General features: G+C 41.1%; 1 protein-coding gene across 12 annotated transcripts in view; it reads right to left on the minus strand.

Annotated features, from left to right (window-relative positions):
- The window catches only part of LOC141762914 (sodium channel protein type 2 subunit alpha-like), a 40,587-nt gene extending 24,914 nt beyond the window's left edge, over positions 1–15,673 (minus strand). For 4 of the 12 annotated variants that reach the window (XM_074627076.1, XM_074627073.1, XM_074627075.1 and 1 more), the window contains exons 1-8: positions 15,119–15,673; positions 8,474–8,793; positions 6,821–6,939; positions 6,470–6,559; positions 6,057–6,185; positions 4,246–4,337; positions 2,045–2,341; positions 1,155–1,218 (exon numbers count right to left, since the gene is read on the minus strand). In XM_074627076.1, the coding sequence (XP_074483177.1) occupies positions 1,155–1,218; positions 2,045–2,341; positions 4,246–4,337; positions 6,057–6,185; positions 6,470–6,559; positions 6,821–6,939; positions 8,474–8,740 (1,058 nt within the window). In that variant the 5' untranslated portion in view covers positions 8,741–8,793; positions 15,119–15,673. Of the gene's footprint in view, positions 1–1,154; positions 1,219–2,044; positions 2,342–4,245; positions 4,338–4,577; positions 4,670–6,056; positions 6,186–6,469; positions 6,560–6,820; positions 6,940–8,473; positions 8,794–13,000; positions 13,455–13,780; positions 13,805–14,623; positions 15,026–15,118 lie in introns of those variants that run through there. The other 8 variants (XM_074627074.1, XM_074627077.1, XM_074627069.1 and 5 more) reach the window with 6 other exon arrangements.
- Between the last annotated feature and the right edge of the window lie 3,069 nt (positions 15,674–18,742).

Consider the following 18,742-nt stretch of genomic DNA (forward strand, 5'->3'; position numbering starts at 1 on the left):
GTCATATTGAAAGAGCAACGGCAAATGAGGAAACTCCAACACTCAGCCGACCAATCGTGTTACTTCATCACATAGTCACTCAGTGACCGATTTTTGCATTTGTAGGGCCGGCCGTTTGCGGTTCAGGCAAAAATCAATACAGTGTTTTTGAGAATCAGTACAGTATCACGTAACATTATATCAAGATACTTGATATTTTGGATATTTTCTTACAACCCTAAAGGCATCAGCAGCCTTTAACATCAAAAGAGCCATTTTAGGCAAAACAAAAAGTCTGGAGCCGCAAAACATTTGAGCATTGTGATGATGGTAACAGAGAAAAAAGTCATAATATTACTGGAATAAAGTCATAACTTTACGAGAAAAAACGTTCTAATATTACGAGAATAAAGTCATAACTTTACCAGAAAACCGTCATAATATTTTGAGAATAAAGTCATTACTATGAGAAAAAAATAAAGTAAAACGTAAAATTACTACTTTATAATATCACGACTTTATTCTCATAATATTCCGACTTTCTTTTATCGTAAACCTATGACTTTATTGTTGTAATATTATGACTTTACTCTGGAAATCTCAGATTTTTTTTCCCCCTCAATGTGGTCCTAATACTCCGTCGTACCGTCGCACCATAGACCTACAACAATGAGAAATGAAAATGAAAATGTAAACAAAAAAACAGTTATCCATTTCCATTTTTATAAATCCACAGGGAGCCACTGGAGAGGGGCTAAAGAGCCGCATGTGGCTCCGGAGCCGCAGGTTGCTGACCCATGCTCTAGATGCTTGCAGACGTTTTGCCTCTCATCCAAAAGGCTTCTATAGGCCAAAAAGTCTTCAAGAGTCTAAGGCAAGTCTTTGCTCTGACCAGGACTGTACACTGTGTATATTATATGTGCTATCTTCTGCACATTTAGGTAAGAAATCTGCAACAATTCCTGTGTTCCTTTTTGGAGTACTTTGATAAATGGCTTAAATATGAACTTAAACCAATAAGCTTCCTTTAGCAACAACACTTTAAATGAAATGCACCTAGTTAACCAGCAGTTTAGATTCCCGTAATGCCTCGGCGCGATGTCGACACTAATTGCGTGTGCTCGGCTTCGTGGTGCGTCTAATTGGCTATATAAATAAAACATGTCAAGCCTTACCCGGCGCCGCTGCCGTTCCCACAGAGCAGAGCATCCCTACGGCCAGGGAGGAAATAGTAGTTTCCTAGAGGAGGGGGGGAGAGAGAGAGAGAGAGAGAGAGAGAGAGAGGGACGGGTCAGTCAGAGCCACATCACAGGATGTTTCAGAAACGGAAGAGATCGATGTGGGAACAGAAAGCACCCTGTGGGGTTCTCTACACTTTGATTGTGGGGTTTAATATTGTACATTGACTGGGAGACAGGGAGGTGTCTGTTTTAACACCCCACCATATTAGTCATCCTTTTGTTGTGTTTTTTGCGTGCGTGTATAAGCAGCCGCGTCCACTCTGTCGTCATCTAACTGACGCAAAAAAAATCCCATTTTTAGGGGCATTGATGCAATAAAGATGCCAGACTTTATAACGTCTATGCCATTTTTAATCAGCTCTGTCTTCTCTTGCTCTTGGCAGCAGCTTGTCGTGTAGCTGGTGCACGTCTCCTCGATATCCTGCTGGCGGTCAGTGACTCACCCTCCTCTAGCACTTTCATGCCACACAGATGGGCTATGGGAGAATGATGAAGGGTAGTGAGGGAGGGGGGGGGGGGAGTAGAGGGTTATATTGTTGTGGCGATTATCCGCCACATTTGCTGCATTCTCCCACCGGCACTTGTTAGAAAGCCCCCCTGCTCCCAGCCATCGTTGTCACTCCTTATCACGGCAGCAGGCCAACACAAGCCGCCGTCGCCACCACCCTGATCTCTACATATGGAGTAGCCAGACTCGGGAAGTCTGGGGTGGAATAGCCAGTATCTGACCCGAGCCCTCTGGGTCAGTCAGGGTGTGGAAACTAACTTGACCCCGGTTGACCCCGCCTGGCGGACATGCAACAGCACTTTCACGCCGGCCTTACTATCGTCGTTGATGTACTCCGTCCAGTTGAATGAGCTCTCCGTGTCGTTCTGCGTGAGGTTCAGTTCCAGCAGGGTGTTGTTGAAGAACATGGCGTTGTCGTCGGCGTATGCGGTGATGTTGCTGCTGTTGGTGGCGTTGTTGCCGATTGGCGTGCGCACGCACTTCTGCCTCAGGTTGCCCATGAAGAGCTGCAGGCCGATGAGGGCGAAGACGCTGAGGCAGAACACGGTGAGGATCATGACGTCCGACAGCTTTTTCACCGACTGGATCAGTGCGCCCACGATGGTCTTCAGGCCTAAACGGGAGAGAGGGCAAAATGGGGGCGGGAGGGTCGGGTCGGGACATCGCGGGATGATTACTGACTGCTAATTACAGCCACAAGCTTGTATAGAGAAGAAGCTGCTAATAAGAGCTCACAGTAGCAAGCAGCCAGGGGGATCTGCAGTGGAGGTTCCTGTATGAACTGTCATACAGGAACCAGGCTGACACAGATCACTGCTAATCATGGATAAACCACGAGATAAAGTTAGCTTTCTCATGCCCATTACAGTGCTATGGTATCGGGCTCTGGGAAAATGATCATTAATAAATAATGTGTTAGAATGCCACTGAAACAGTTAAATTGAGCTCTTTAGTGCAGTCGCAAAGACCAGCACACAGCGCTAAGTAATGTGCACAAGGTCGATGAGGACGTGTCCACACCCACATGTTGTTTTTATCCATATAGACACAGCGCCATGCACAAGAGGGTTGAGTGAAGTGGTAAATATATTGGAGGGTGATTGTGGTGATGAATCGTTATCCTCTCAGCCAGTCCCATTACTGGTCTCCAGTGCACAACGCCTCTTGAAACCACAACTTTTAATACATTTATGTTGTGGTTTTTTACAGTGTGATAATTAGTGAGTTTTTTTTTTTTTTTTACTTTGGACAGGGCCAGGCTAGCTGTTTCCATCTGCTTCCTGTCTCTATGCTAAGCTAAGCTAATCACCTGCTGGCTCTGGCTTCATATTTAGCATGCAGACTGGGCTGTTCTCATACACAGTTCGTAGCTATACCTGCGAAAAGAACGCATCCGGTGTCATTTGAACCCAAACCCCATCTTTTCCTAAACCTAACTGAGTAGTTTTGTTGCCTAAACTGAACCAAGTTGATCTTTTCCGAGACCTAACTGAGTTGTTTGTGTCACGTAACTTCCATACTTTAGTTACGCCACTTCTGGAGTCATTTTAACCCAAACCACGATCTTTTCCTAAACCTAACTACGTACTTTTTGTCACGTAACTTCCATTCAACAATAAAGCAAGTTGGCCTATTTCCCCAAACCAGCCCTGGTCTTTGGATGTCTATTCTCAACATTAAAGACCTTTTTTATTTATTTTTTTACCAAAACACCACTCTCAATCATGTTGTACCTCTTCTCCCACCTTTGCGCCATGTGCACTGTGCTCTGCGTGTAAATATCAAAAAAGCAAAATGCATTTCAAGGTGCGGAAAAATACCAACATGTGCTAGCACCGCTTGCACCAGGCTTTGCACTGCCACATAAGTAGAGCCCAACATGTTTCAAGTGGGTCCAAATGTAGTCGTGACACAGCTAGAATATGTGACGTGTGTTGTCGAATTGGATGATCTCCTTTATACAAAGAATTAAGTTCTCCTGGTTGGTTTACCTTTTTGTTAGTTTGTTGTTTGTGATGTGAATAGTGTTAGTGTTTAGAATGCCATTACCCAACCACCACTCACCATATCACAATTTCTCCAAAAAACACACAACATTGAACAAGACATGCACAGGAAAACAAGGTAAGGAGGAACCCTACACACACAAGTGCTTGCCACCAGAAAATCGGCTTTTGCAATGTCTCATGCAAAAAGGAAAAAAAACAAAAACAAATAGTGCACAAAATCTACTTAGAAGTCTCCCAAGGCAAGAATAGATTTCAACCAAAAAGAATTCTGCCTTAAAGGATGTATCTAAAAGCTCAGAATCGTGTCAATCTGCGCAGATTGGAGCCAGATTCCAGCTTTTACTGGCCTTGGGACGAAGGCAGCATGAGGGACGGCGACGGGCGTCATCAGGCTTAGCTACAGTGAGATGAGCTGAAAGGGGGGGTGGCGGGGGTGCTTGGATGTTAGCGAAACGCCAGTTAGCCGTTAGCATTTCATTAACCCTATGGGCCTTGATGGCTCTCTCACCTGGGATGACTGATATAGTTTTCAAGGCTCGCAGAACCCTGAAGGTTCGCAGTGCTGAGACATTGCCCAGGTCCACAAACTCTGTGACATATCTGTAAGGGAAGGAGGGGAAGGAGGAGGAGGAGGAGGAGGAAGGGGAGTAGGGCATTTCGGGGAAAGGTGTGGGACACACACGCACATATATCCACGCGCACACAAATCAGGCACACATGGTGTGACAAGACAAAAGGAGGGTCGTGGGATAGGGAAGGGGGGAAGAGGAGGGAACGGCAAACGGTCACGCACAGAGGACAAATGGCAGGAGTGCTGGAGGCAGGCGCGGGCGGCCTTACCTGGTATTACTGAGATAGTTTTCAAAGCTCGCAAAACTCTGAACGTGCGCAGAGCTGAAACATTGCCTAGGTGTACAAACTCTGTTACATACCTGCAGGATCAAATGCACAGTTACCACACAGCAAATACACAGGCAGAAATCCATCACACGTGCACATCGGAAAATACATCTCTCATAGCAGCTTTATGAATTACAGGAATCTCTTAAAGAAGATTATGGTCTTACTGTATTATGCGACCAGTGAGTAACATATAGGGGTGTAACGGTGATACACTGTTAGTAGCGATACCTACGAAAAGTAATGCACTTATTTGTGTATGTGCTACGAAATCAATACGTATGTATTCCACTAAATCGTGAACCAGGAAGTATAAAAGAGCGACAAACGCAGCGTAGGGAGGAGGTCGAAAAACACAGAACGTTCACCCAGGAGAACGGTGTTCGTACTCCGTGTGTAACCAGATGTAAATGTTGATTTATTTGTCACGTAATTTCCGTACTTAAGTTATGCTACTTCCGGTTTTATTTCAATCCTAATCACAATCTTTATTTCTTAAACCCAACTACGTAGTTTTGTTGCCTAAACCTAACCAAGTCGATCTTTTCCTAAACCTAACTAAGTAGTTTTGTTGTCTAAACCTAACCAAGTCGATCTTTTCCTAAACTTAACCAAGTCGTTTTGTTGCCTAAACGTAACTAGGTAGCTTTGTTGTCTAAACCTAACCAAGTCGATCTTTTCCTAAACCTTACTAAGTAGTTTTGTTGCCTAAACCTAACCAAGTTGTTTCCTGTGAAGACGGAAGTATATCTTGAAAAGACTGTATGCATGTAACAGGCGGAAATTGACACGTGTTGCTGGACATTTGTAGGAAAACTCACAAAAAAGGAGGAATAACTTTTTCGTAAGATATCATACGACCCGTTGTATGAGAATATGTTGAATGGTACGTGTATTTGTATTGAATCATTCGGTTAGGACAGTTGGTTCGATATGCAACATCCTTTAGGTACGTCCTGTTAATGTTTATAATTTTCAAAATAAATGAAAAAAATATATATATTTTTCACATTTTGTTTGTTTTTTTCTTTTGCACCGAAAATGTAGCGAACTGCGACCCCCAAAACGGAGGTACAAACTGAACCGTGAAGTTTGCGTACCGTTACACCCCTAGTAACAAATACTATAAGCACAAAGAATCATTCACAATGTGACCTAATGCTAAAGGCTTTATTTCGTAGTAGCTGAAGTCACTGAGGCATGGGACAAATATGGGCCAAGATGCTCCATGCTATTATAACAGAATAGAGGTGAGATTTCTGGCCATGATTTCAAAGCTGCAGATTATCATTCATACTCTCTGTTCTCCTTCTCACATTCAGTGGGCTGCTGTGCTGATTAGCACTAAAGGCATTTGGCCTCTTAATATACGCCAGATCATGTTACGCTGATCCTAACTAGGCTTGTCAGAGTACTTACGCCATGAGGATAACACTGAAATCCAGCCAGTTCCACGGGTCCCGCAGGAAAGTGAACTTCCCCACGCAGAAGCCCCTGGCCAGGATCTTTATAAGGGACTCGAAGGTGTAAATCCCTGTGAATGTGTACCTGGTAAACAAGAGAGGAAGCGTGGGGAGAGGGTGACAGAGTTACTGTATGCAGGGCAGTACTGGATTACATGTATCACCGTCAAACAGCTTTTAAAATGCTTGTTTTCTGAATGGAGTTTGGATTGCATCGACTTTGCATGTAATCGTTTGCTTTGCTCTTGGTGTGAACGCGCCATAAGAAGAAGAGGTGTGCTTTTTGTCTCAAAGGGTAAATGAATGTATATTTCAATGTAAAAACCACAACATGTCTTGTTGGACAGAGCGAAATAAGAGAAAACTTACTCTACATTCTTGGCCCATTCCGGCGGATTACTGAGGGTCATGAAAGCACAGTTGGTCAGGATGGTGAACATGATCAACATGCTGAACATCGTAGAGACAAAGTCAAGGAACACAATGGAGCATTAATCCCTGTACTCGTGCATGCTATGTAACATGATACACTTACAGTCAACATTTCCCCGTCCATAACTGCTACAGTAACAATAAAAAACATTTGTCCGTGATCTAAAATGTCTTCTGCTACTCAGCAGCAGTAAAGACTCGACTTCCTCATCATTTAAATCCCTCTTTTGTCTGATAAACCTTTTAATCCAAATCAAGCTGTGTCCGTAGCAAACTGTGAAAGGATATGAGTGTACTAAAACTCTAATAGCTACCCTCCTTAGAGGGTTGAAGGGGCTTAAGATGTACAAGGCAGGAGTGGCGTTGAAACGGAAGATTGCCTTCCCGCGATTCAATACTATGAAGGTCTGGAAGAGAGACAGAAGAGAAATGAGTTAAAAATGTTTTGCAGCACCCATGGGAGACATAAAACTATGAATTACATTTCATAAACCTGCATACAGTGTAGTGTGTGTTCATCCATGCCATGTGTGATTAGTCATAGCAGCAGAGAGGACTAAGCTGGCTGTTTATTCTAATGGAGCTGGATGAGTCCAAGTCCACCTCAGGCAGGACATGTTGGCACTGCGGCTCAGATTAACATTTAGCACCTCTGTTGGCCCTGTGCTCTAAAGGCTCTGAGCTTGGCTGAGCACATTACTGCTGAATGAGGGTTTGTTTTGCATCTCGACTGCAAAATGATAATGAATTAATGGAGGGAAAACTAGCAATTTCACTAGAAAGTTGTTGCCAAAAATACTTTTAGTTAATCAAAAGTAGCAACACCACAATGTAAAAACACTACCATCCAAGTTCTTCATTCAAAATTCTACTTAAAGGTCCCATATTGTGCTCATTTTCAGGTTCATACTTGCATTTTGTGTTTCTATTAGAGCATGTTTACATGCTGTAATGTTCAAGAAACACTTTATTTTCCTCATACTGTCTGCCTCAATATACCTGTATTTACCCTCTGGGTGAAACGCTCCGTTTTAGTGCATTTCAACGGGATTGCAACGGAATTGCGTTGCTAGGCAATAGTTTGGATCCATGTTTACTTCCTGTCAGCTGATGTCATTCACATACACTGCAACAGGAAATAAACTGGGACACATTTAGAATGTTTACGTTTAAAACCGTGTAATGGTCTAAATATTGTATATTTGTGACATCACAAATGACAGAAATCCTGACAGCTTGTTTCAAACGCACAATTTCCGGCTCAGACTCTCTTAAGGTGGGCTGTTAAGGTGGACCAGCTATTCACCTTTAAGGGACAAGCCGCTCCTCTGAGTTTTGCTAAGCCTATATTTAATCTTTAATATTCATTTTAACCGTTTAACCGATAGCATTAATCGGTTAAAACTCTTAATGTTGGTTAACGGTTAATCATTAACATCCTTACTTTGATACAAAAAAGTTATTTGTCAAAAAAAATGTGGGCAAACAGTGTGGCTAATCAACTTAGTCAGGAAATGACTGAAATATGAAATATCATAGAAAAGCCTAAATACTCTGGAGGGGGGTCTTTAAGTACAGTACTAAAGTAATTAAGTATATGACACATTGTTTTTCAAAGACCGGCACTATACCCTTTAGTAATAAAAACCCATCTGAAGTCAATGTATTCACCTGTTTGTCTTACGTGGGAGGAAATTTCTACATCTGCATGTGTTTCCTTAAAGTAGTTCGTTGAGAGCATCGGGCAATTAACTTAAAGCTTTTAGGGGCTTGGACTAGACCACGTATCAAAATGCACTGCCTGAGTCAGACCATAATTGAAAGCTAAATCAGTCCACATAATGATGGTTTACAGCACAGTCATGAACAAGCCTTACAGGGATCCATTCACATGAATATTTTCCTTTCAGCAGATGAAATGATTATAAGTTTGACACAGACCTTCTGATTGCTGTAGAAGGTGTCCAAGTCCTCCAGAGGGGTGGACACCAGGCGGGGAGGAGTGTCCCCATAGATGAAGGGGAGGGATTTCCCCGCCTCCAGGTCGCTGTTGGGCTTGGGCCCGTTTTCATCGTCGCTGTCGACGCGGCGCTCCGCCCGCGGTTTCCGGGCCTCCTCGTCGGCGATGCGCCTCTCGATGGCGGCCAGCGACTCTGGGACGAAGGGGTGGAAGCTGTCAGGTCCGGGCGGTACAAGCAGCTGTGCCATCTTGTCATCCTGCTCCTTCAGAGGGCAGCGAGGGGCTCAGCTGGGGCGGGGAGCTGCAAAGAGGAGGGAACGAAAGGGAGACGGGTCAGGATTCCGATTGGATTAGTTAAAAGGCGGGCCTTCTGTGGTGGTGACGACAACAAGTGGTTTGTGTTAAGCTAACGTTAGCTCACTTTCATCATCGCCCGAGGCAAGCTGCAAGTCATACCTAGATACCAACGTTCCTTTCCGCCATTAACCTGGTCTACTACAGCAGTATGAACCAAAAATAAACATATTTTGCTGTGATTTAACGGCAATAAACGGATCAAAAAGATGCCGAAATAACAACATCATGATGCAGATTTGTAAAAAGTCTGGATTCATGCTTTGTCAGGTCTTTCCGCAAGACGTCAAGCAAACAACTTTTAAAATACTTGTTTTCTGAATGGAGTTTGGATCAGTCAGGGCTAGGCTTTGCTTACATTGTAGCTACTCGATTAACGCTCAACACGACGTCATCTAGGCACAAATACAGTTGATACACATACATGTATATATATAAATATATTTCTTCCGGTCACGTAGAGCTCTGTTTGAAATGTTCCTTATTTTTATAATGAAAATAGTTTACCAAAGTTGGACCAGGATTGGCTTCCAAACTATTTGTGATGTCACAAATCATGCTTGCAGGCCCCGCCCCCTGAAAAATGGCATTTTTCAGTGAACACATAGAAACTCCCCACTTTCAGCAGATGAATGTGAAAACATCCTTCCAGTGTCATATTCTACACATACATTATTCCGTACAGCAAAGCTCAAACATTCGACTGTCGGAACAACAAGAAGAAGAATACATGTTTGAGTTGAGGGGCACTTTAACTATCTAACCTTCCTATAGGTGACTCATGACTCATGTATCTCGACATTAAGGAGCTAATAATACTGAAATGCATTTGAGAGGCTGGAGGAGAAAAAAATAAATAATAACAGAGCACATTTCACATGCAAATGGGTCTGAGTGACGACTACCGATTTGAGTGAATAACACAAAAGGCGTTTTATAACCGCTGACGACAAGAAGAATCATCACGCGGACAAATGTGCTAAAAGGCACATTAATGTTTCTATTCTTTGAAGCAGCATAAAAATTGTGCCGTGTGTCACGCTGACCTCTGGGTAGAAATCGAAGCAGTTAGAGGTCACAGGTGAGGTGGGGGCTTTAGAGAGGAAGTATATAGGGGGTCTGACATTGGTGAAACGCCTACGGGGACACAGAAATAGCCAGAATTGGACAGCATGAGGAAAAGCCAAGCAAAAAGGACTCTCAAGGGAACATACATCTTGCCACTTTGCCCCATTTATGTTGTCTAAATCAACTTATTGCTGCATTTGGCTTCATGGGTAAAGTGGTTTCTGGGGGAATAAGACGCAGTACTGTCCTTTTATCGCATAATTAATTGATGGATGGCCTCAAATTTGTAAAAACAAAACGATAAATGTAGTTGACAGTAGATATTGATTCCCCCTGTAAACCATCTACCACCCTCCACACCCAGAAGCCCGTCATGGTCCCACGGGAAATAGTGGCACACAAACAAGATCTTCCCAAAACCCCCTGGTGAGCCATTATCAGTCTCAAAGGTGGGTCTTTGTTCCTCACGGGACGCCGTACTGGCCCAGAAAACAGGAGGCTGCCCCCTGGCATAATCTCAAAAGTGACGTCTCCCTCGAGTCGTCAGCCCTTTCTTCCCTTTTTCCGAATGGAAATGGAGGAGCGGCAACCTATTTCTGTTTCCATTTTAAAAAAGCAGAGCGAGAGACAATTTTAAGCTATTTTGACATTCAGCTCGCGCCTGGGTTGCGAGCAACTCAAGGTGAAATCTGGAACACTGTTTTTATCCCAGAAGCATAGTGATGCTTCGCCATGGTCCAAATGGGAGTTTTGCCAGACTTTATCACATCTAACAATGTCTACGTTTACATGCACTCTAATATTCCATCCATTATCTGTAACCGCTTAACCTATTCAAGGTCACAGGGGGAATGGGGGGGAGTCGATCCCAGCTGACATTGGGCGAAGGCGGGGTAAACCCTGGACAGGTCGCCTGACACAGAGACAGACAACCATTCACACCTACGGGCAATTTAAAGTCAACAATTAACCTAACCTGCATGTTTTTGGACTGTGGGAGGAAACCGGAGCACCCGGAGAAAACCTGCATGTCTTTGGACTGCGGGAGGAAACCGGAGCACCTGGCGAAAACCTGCATGTCTTTGGACTGCGGGAGGAAACCGGAGCACCCGGAGAAAACCTGCATGTCTTTGGACTGTGGGAGGAAACCGGAGCATCCGGAGAAAACCTGCATGTCTTTGGACTGCGGGAGGAAACCGGAGCACCCGGAGCAAACCTGCATGTCTTTGGAGTGTTTGAGGAAACCGGAGCACCCGGAGCAAACCCGCGCTAACACGGGGAGAACATGCAAACTCCACACAGAAGGGCCGGGTTTGAACCTGCCTTCCTCTTGCTGCTAACCACTGCACCACAGTGCCGCCCTCAACTGTACTCACCACTGGAAAATGCCTTTTGTCCTAAAAACATGCATTTTTATGCCACACATGATAAAACACTTAATTTGAACCATTGATGAGAGAGAAATATGGGAAAACAATAAATTTGTGACATGGCTCATAAACAGCCAATCATGGCATCCATTATTACTGGAGTGGAGGCTCGTTAGAAAGCCGCAGTAGCCGCGCAAATGTTGTGTTCCTAAGAATCCATCAGGCATAAACTGTGAATTAATTGTAGCTTCTCCCATAGGGCCGTCTCATGAAACACATCTGCTAGTGTCCCAAAGACTGCCCCGGGACCCAGTGTTATATGATGTGTGGCCTGACAGCTTGTCTAGCATGAGCTGCTGGGTGGTTGTGTTGTGGTGGTGAAAGGGGGAGGGGGGGGGGGGTGTGAGTCCTGATGGAGCCTGTAGGCCCAACATACATCCACACCCACACCTCTGAGCTCAGCCATCAGCGGGGTCATCCCTGCAGTCAAATATAACATGACAGACTGAAAACGTGTAGGGACAGCCGACATTTCTGCACATCGAATAACAGTATCTATGAAATCAGAAGCAAACTGGTTCACATATAGACGGCCTTCAGTGTTCCACTTGGTTGCTGTGATAGTAGTCGCCATGATGAGATCACTTCCTGATGTAAGTCAAATGTCCACAGTTCTCATTGTGTACAATAAAATAAGCCACCCTGAGGCTGCAGCCAACCGATTCAACTGTTATCAAGCCATTAAATGTGCATTATTGGTTGATATAAGCACCATAGATGAGGGTCAATGTGGGGCCTACTGCGCCTACTACGTTGTAAAAGTGAAAAAAGAAACACGTTAAACTGAATGAAAACATCATGTTCTGAACACAAACAAAAAGGCTTTTATAGGTTTAGGCAACAAAACCACAACTTCTTGAGGTTTAGGCAACAAAACTAAAATGCCTTTATGTTTAGGCAACAAAACCACTTCTTTAGGTTTAGGCAACAAAAACATATGTTTAGGCAACAAAACTACAACTCCTTTAGGTTTAGGCAACAAAACTACAACTGCTTTAGGTTTAGGCAACAAAACGGCAACTTCTTTAGGTTTGGCAACAACAACACTTAGGTTTAGGCAACAAAACTACAACTCCTTTAGGTTTAGGACTACTAGATTTCTGGTACCGTGACATCCCTACAACCAAATGCTGTTATAATGTACATGTGGGCATGTGAGAATGGTGTCCTTTAAGGTACCTATCACAACATGTCCACAGCAGTAATGCCTCCTTTAAGTGTGCAGCAAATCACTAGCTCTCTTTCCCCCCCACCAACAGACAGAATATGTCTCTCTGTCCATGGTACTGAAAAAGGGAGAGCAGGGAACACACAGAGTACAGTATGAGAGACAACAACACATATCTCCAGACTAGAGTGCTCCAGACATGTTGCTCTGTGTGCTCTCTACATCTACCTGAGTGACTACACAACTGCAGCTTACATGGAGTCAAAAGGGCATTTTATAGAAGAAGGAAAAACAATCAACACTCAAATGGAAAACCTACCTGATACCTTTACACATTGTTATCATTATCTTGTGCTCCCTGTAGTAGGTAGCAAACACCTGTATGCTTGTCTATGTTGTTGTATTGATTTTTCTCAACAGGTTACACATAGAGGCCAGCATGAAAGTCTGTAGCTTATAATGCTGATTAGAAATAAGAAAGACTAGACCTTAATTGTGTCAGAGAGCTCCAGCAGCTGCCGCCATGTTGATGATTATGTCTCCTCGTCATCTCCCGAAAATACACACTTTTTCTGTATTTGCTACAAACAAAAAGCCAGCCGAATTATCCATCATGTCTTCCTCCTCCTCCTCTTCCTCCAGATACAACACCACCACCAGCAGCACGACGACACCAGGAGCGATACAATATAACAAGGAAAAGGACGCAGACAACCGGTGAGAGAGAGACCGAGGTTGAGGCGGCTTGTTCAGTCGCTCGAGCAGCAGCAGCAGCAGCAGCCTCCTATCAACGACCCCTGGAAACAAGCGGTGCTCAACCTGAGGTCCGGGGGCAACATGGGGGTCGTTGAAGTGCACAGCTTTACTACTTTACAACTAATTTCCTGTTATATTATTGTACTTCTTGTTTTCTCCTCACTTCCATATATTTTACACAATTAAATACTGGATAAGCAGTATGCATCATTGGGCAACAAATTCACAATAGCTTTTCAGCATTTTTTAATTCAAGTGTTATGAGAGAAAACTTCTGCACCTTTTATTTAATTTTAATTTATAATTATTAAATTAAATTAAATTAAATTGTATTTAATTGTATTTATTTAAATTCATTTCATTTTATTTTATTTAATCATTATTTTATTTTACTTTATTTGATCTGATTTTTTCCCCCCCATTTGAAAAGATGTTGACCCTATTATCCGGGCACTTAACCTTGCAGTAGGCAGAATATTTTTTGCATCATTGGGCAAAAATTCCATAATAACCTTTCAGCATATTTTAATTCAAGTGTTCTGAGAGATACTTCTGCATCTCCTCATGGCTCTGTTTTCAGGCTTTAAAAAATCTAGCCCATGACGGGACACTTTGACCAATTACAGGTCATTTCAGAGAGAGAGAGCGTTCCTATTGGCTGTTCATTCAACAGAGACAGCTGTCAATCACTCGCAAACTCCAATGAAATGGTCAAACTAGGCAGCGCTGATCAAATATTAATCAATATTCTGTTACTGTAAAGCCTATTTTTGGCGTGAAATGTTCTCAGAAACATCTTGTAGTGTACTGTTTAGCTGTAAAATGAGAACGTTTGTGACCCGGCAGCCATGTTGAGGAAATACCAAGCACCGCCCACCACAGCCACAGCCAATAGGAACACTTTTTTGAGGAACACTCAAAATATTCTGCCTACTGCAAGGGTCAAAATCTTTTCAAATGGGGGAAAAAGATAAAATAAAGTAAAATAAAATAAAGTAAAATAATAATAACATTAAATTAAATATAAAAAAAGTTAATTAAATTAACATAACATAATTATAAAATAAATGAAAATAATAATAAATTAAAATGTAAGTAAATTAAAATAAATTTAAATTAAATTAAATTAAAAAAGTAAATTAAATTAAAATAAAAAAATGATACAATAAATTAAAATAAAATAAAACAAAATAATAATAAAATAAATGAAAATAAAACGAAAATTTAAGTAAATACAAATAAAATAATAAATTAAATGTAATTTAATTTAATTTAAAAAAAAATAAAATAAAATAAAATAAAGCTTAAGTGTAGGCTATTTGGGCTCACAGACGTAGGTTTGCAAGAAGTCCCACCATGAACCACTGAATGGGTCTGAATGGGTCTGGGCGTGTCCTTACCAGATGTGTTGCTTGTAATCAATCCCCTTCACAGAGAGCCAAAAATAGAAATGTGTTTTTTTCTGCCACCTTGCTAATAAAACCTGCCTAAATGTAAATGCCCCAATTGTTGCTTCACATGTTATGAAAAGGACTCTTTTTCACACCAAAATGGGGCCTGTTATTTACTATTATTCCCTCCCTGCACGTCGGAGAGAGGTTGCTTATATATATAATATATATAATGGTTATTTCTGTTCGTTTGGAAGATAAATTAGTGGTCAGACAGTAAATAACTGGGCTTTAATAATAAGATAATTAACCACCAGTGGAATATAACATCTGTGAAGTGAAGATTAAATGGCTGCGTAGTTATAATGACAATAAATAATAAAATATCTGCTAGTTTTCACCGTGTATATATCAAAAGATAAATGTAAATCAGATGTGTTGAAAGATGTGTCTACTCACCACCATCACGGTGCCCAGCAGGTGAGGACCTTGAAGGTAGATCCCATATCCGAAAATAAACAGAATGTTATCCCTTATTGTAGCGGATAGACCGTCAATTCCAGAATGGAACGTCTCCTTTTGTGTTAGAATCCCGTTGGAAGGTTTGTTTGACGGATTGTATCATTTAATAATAAACGCTCCTTTGATTCTTTTTGCTCGCTGTGGAGAAATCAATGCGCGCTTCCGGTTGGTTGGTTGAGGCGTCAGGCTGGAGGAGTGATGATGTCCTTATAGCTGCGACTGGCACAAGATGGCCTGGATGTACACTTGTAGAGCAACCTGTTGTTAGATGTTATAAAACTACTATACTTTATTATTTTTTGAAACGGAATGGATTCATTAATAATTTTTATTGAATTAGTTTTATTTTGGTAGCTGCTTGTCCTATAATTACCACTTCCTTTATGTTATCATCCTATTTATTTACCATAAAATCACTGTTTTTATCCAGTTTCATTTAAAAGTTGTCTTTTAACTTTTTAAATAGACACACATACCTGTATTACAGTTTTTTGTTACAGAGAATAGGCCTACTTTTCTCAAGATAATTGATTAAAATATTTAATTTTTTTTTTTATACTTTTATATTGTTTTCATATATGCAATTTACAGTTCATACTTGCAAAAGTTTATAAACACACTTTGAAGTAGTGAGCTTCGAAACAAACAAAGAGACAAAACAAGATGTAAACAGAAGAAAACATCAGCGTATTATAAATTATTTAAAAGAATTCTCGCAAAAAACTTGCAAACTAATTGCACATTTTTATTTGTTCAAAATGTACCTTAAAGGGAGATTTATCAAGTATTTAATACTCTTATCAGCATGGGAGTGGGCAAATATGCTGCTTTATGCAAATGTATGAATATATTTATTATTGTAAATCAATTAACACAAAACAATGACAAGTATTGTCCAGAAACCCTCACAGGTACTGTATTTAGCATTAAAAAATATACCCAAACTGCATGTGATTATCATAAAGTGAGCATGTCTGTAAAGGGGAGACTCGTGGGTACCCATAGAACCCATTTTCATTCACATATCTTCAGGTCAGAGGTCAAGGGACCCCTTTGAAAATGTCCGTGACAGTTTTTCGAGTGTTATTTAACCTCTATCTTCACTCTTTTAAAAGTGCTCTAAAGCCGAAAAATTTATTGCGTTATAGAAATTATGGAAACAAAATTTAAGATTATCATTATTTCAGTTCTATATGTTTTTGTACTGGCAGCACAAAAAACTTTATTTACTACTACTGATAACAGTCAGGTGTCAGGAAACTGCATGTGCGCACTCACATGGAGACCACTTTGGTGTACCTAGACATCAGCACTCCACCTGCTTCTTCTTGTAAACTATTGCCATCTGCTGGACATTTGTTGAAATTACACCCAAACATAAATACATAATGCTTATAGAGTGGAATAAAGTTAGTTCTCTTCTGAAGTTGGGAGTAAATTGGAGATTTTGTGAAACTACAGTAGTTACAGCCACCAATATAAACAAGCTACTTTATGTAAATTCATAGTTGTGTGATTCATGTTGGCGTTAAGTCCATTTGGGAAGTGAAAACGAGTGTAAACTGCATCCCTCAGCAGAGGTTGACACACCCGTAGCTCGATGTAGCGTGTCACTCTCACATGGTTGCACCGCAGTTTCACTTCACCATGTGAACATAACTGACAACTCTTTACAAGCACTCCTTAATGGGCTTTTCATGTATTGTTTTACTGCTGCAGCATTTACCCAATCATTGTTTTGCTCATGCACAGTGTATTTCTAATTTCTTACTACAGCCAAGGTGTGTCATTCCACAAGAAATGGGAGGACATGTCCCCCTCAATTTTGAAATTCCAATTTTTGTTGTCCCCGAATTTTTACAGTTTCAGGTTGATTTCCTCATTAAAATCTCTCTAAACACAGTTTTCTGGCTGTCAGAGCTGCACAAATCCAGACTACGGATGGACAGAGTTTTAACGGTACAGTCGCAAATGAAGCCTTCAAACACTGTGGTTTGATGGTCAGTGTACTTGCAATCATTTATTCAACCCAAATCATTTACATTTGACTGCACGTGTACACAACACTATAACAATTCTGAGATTTGTTTGTTTATTTATTTTTTATGTTTGTTTGATTGATTGATTATTTGTTTGTTTGATTGATTGTTTATTTTTTTTTTGTTACTTTGTTTGATTGATTGATTGATTGATTGATTGATTATTTATTTACCTGGAATCCCTATTAGTTACTGCCACGGTAGATTCTACTTTTCCTGGGGTCCGTACGTGTAATTAAAATCCAATACAAAAAAAAGGGAACAAAAGAAAACAAGCTTCAACCAAAACAAAGCAAAACAATAAATCAACAACAAATAAAACAAGTCAAAAATGTGACAAAAAACAAAACAAAGAACAATCAACAACAATTAACCTACTAATGACAATGACAACAATTAGCCACACCTTAAAAACATTCGATTACAGCTCAAAAACAACAGAAGCCCCAATAAAAAAAACAGCATATACAATTGCAGAAATATAAAAGCATAAAGAAATATGTACAAATATGTGCATCAAATACATACAATATATAACCACAATGTAAATAAATAAATAAAATGCTGAGTAGTGGGCTCTATTAAAGGGACAGTGTGTTGGTTTTGGCAGCATCTAGTGGTGTGGTTGCAAATTGCAACCAGCTGAATACCGCTGATATGAAGGACTCATTCTAAGCAAACGAAAACCCAACGATTCTTAGTTTCAGGTGATTATACACTAAAGAAAACATAGTTATGAATATTATATTCCATTTCTGCTAATAGATCTCCTGAAATGTTACACACTGGCCCTTTAAGTGTGTTAAATATAATGCAAGGATAGTATAAATAAGAATTAAATAAGAATATTTCTGGAATGTACAGTATAAGTGACAGAGTATTGCACAGTTGAATTATTGTACAATTTAATCAGTGTTGTACATAATAATAATAAGGAATTATGAGGTAGCTACTGACGGGTGAAATAATAACACATGGATAGCTGCCATATACAGTATACAGTGTTTCCCTGGTTATATTCCACCAGTGTGAACGGTGTTTCCAAAGCAGCTTCTTGGCAGCTCTCTGTGACTTTACTGCGTATTTCATTAGAGGCAAAGTGATGAATTTGGAAGCCTTGTTCAAACAGAAGGATGTGGCACGTCAAAGGAAGGCTGTTAGACGCCTCTGTTACAGTAAAGTTTGGCTAAAAACAGAAATAAATGGCGCGATACACATTCTTTACACTGCTGGGGAAAAAACTTCCTGAGTTTACACGAATCTATCCAAGAATAGGTCTGGAGTCTACACATGACTGTTAACATTGAATGTTGAGCAGAGGATAACACGGAGGAAGTGAAATCATAATGTTGCCATTTTGATTTCCTTAGACAGGAAAAAATAAAGCTTGCCGGTGTCACGCCATCACACAAAGCTGCTGGTCCAGGGTGGAGAGACCGTGGTGGGTGTATTTCACAACACGCCGAGTGCTGACACACAGCGACAGACTGGACGGTGTGACTAACTAACAGCCTCTCTGCTC

Source organism: Sebastes fasciatus, chromosome 24 (genome assembly GCF_043250625.1).
Source record: "Sebastes fasciatus isolate fSebFas1 chromosome 24, fSebFas1.pri, whole genome shotgun sequence".
Taxonomy (NCBI): Eukaryota; Metazoa; Chordata; class Actinopteri; order Perciformes; family Sebastidae; genus Sebastes; species Sebastes fasciatus.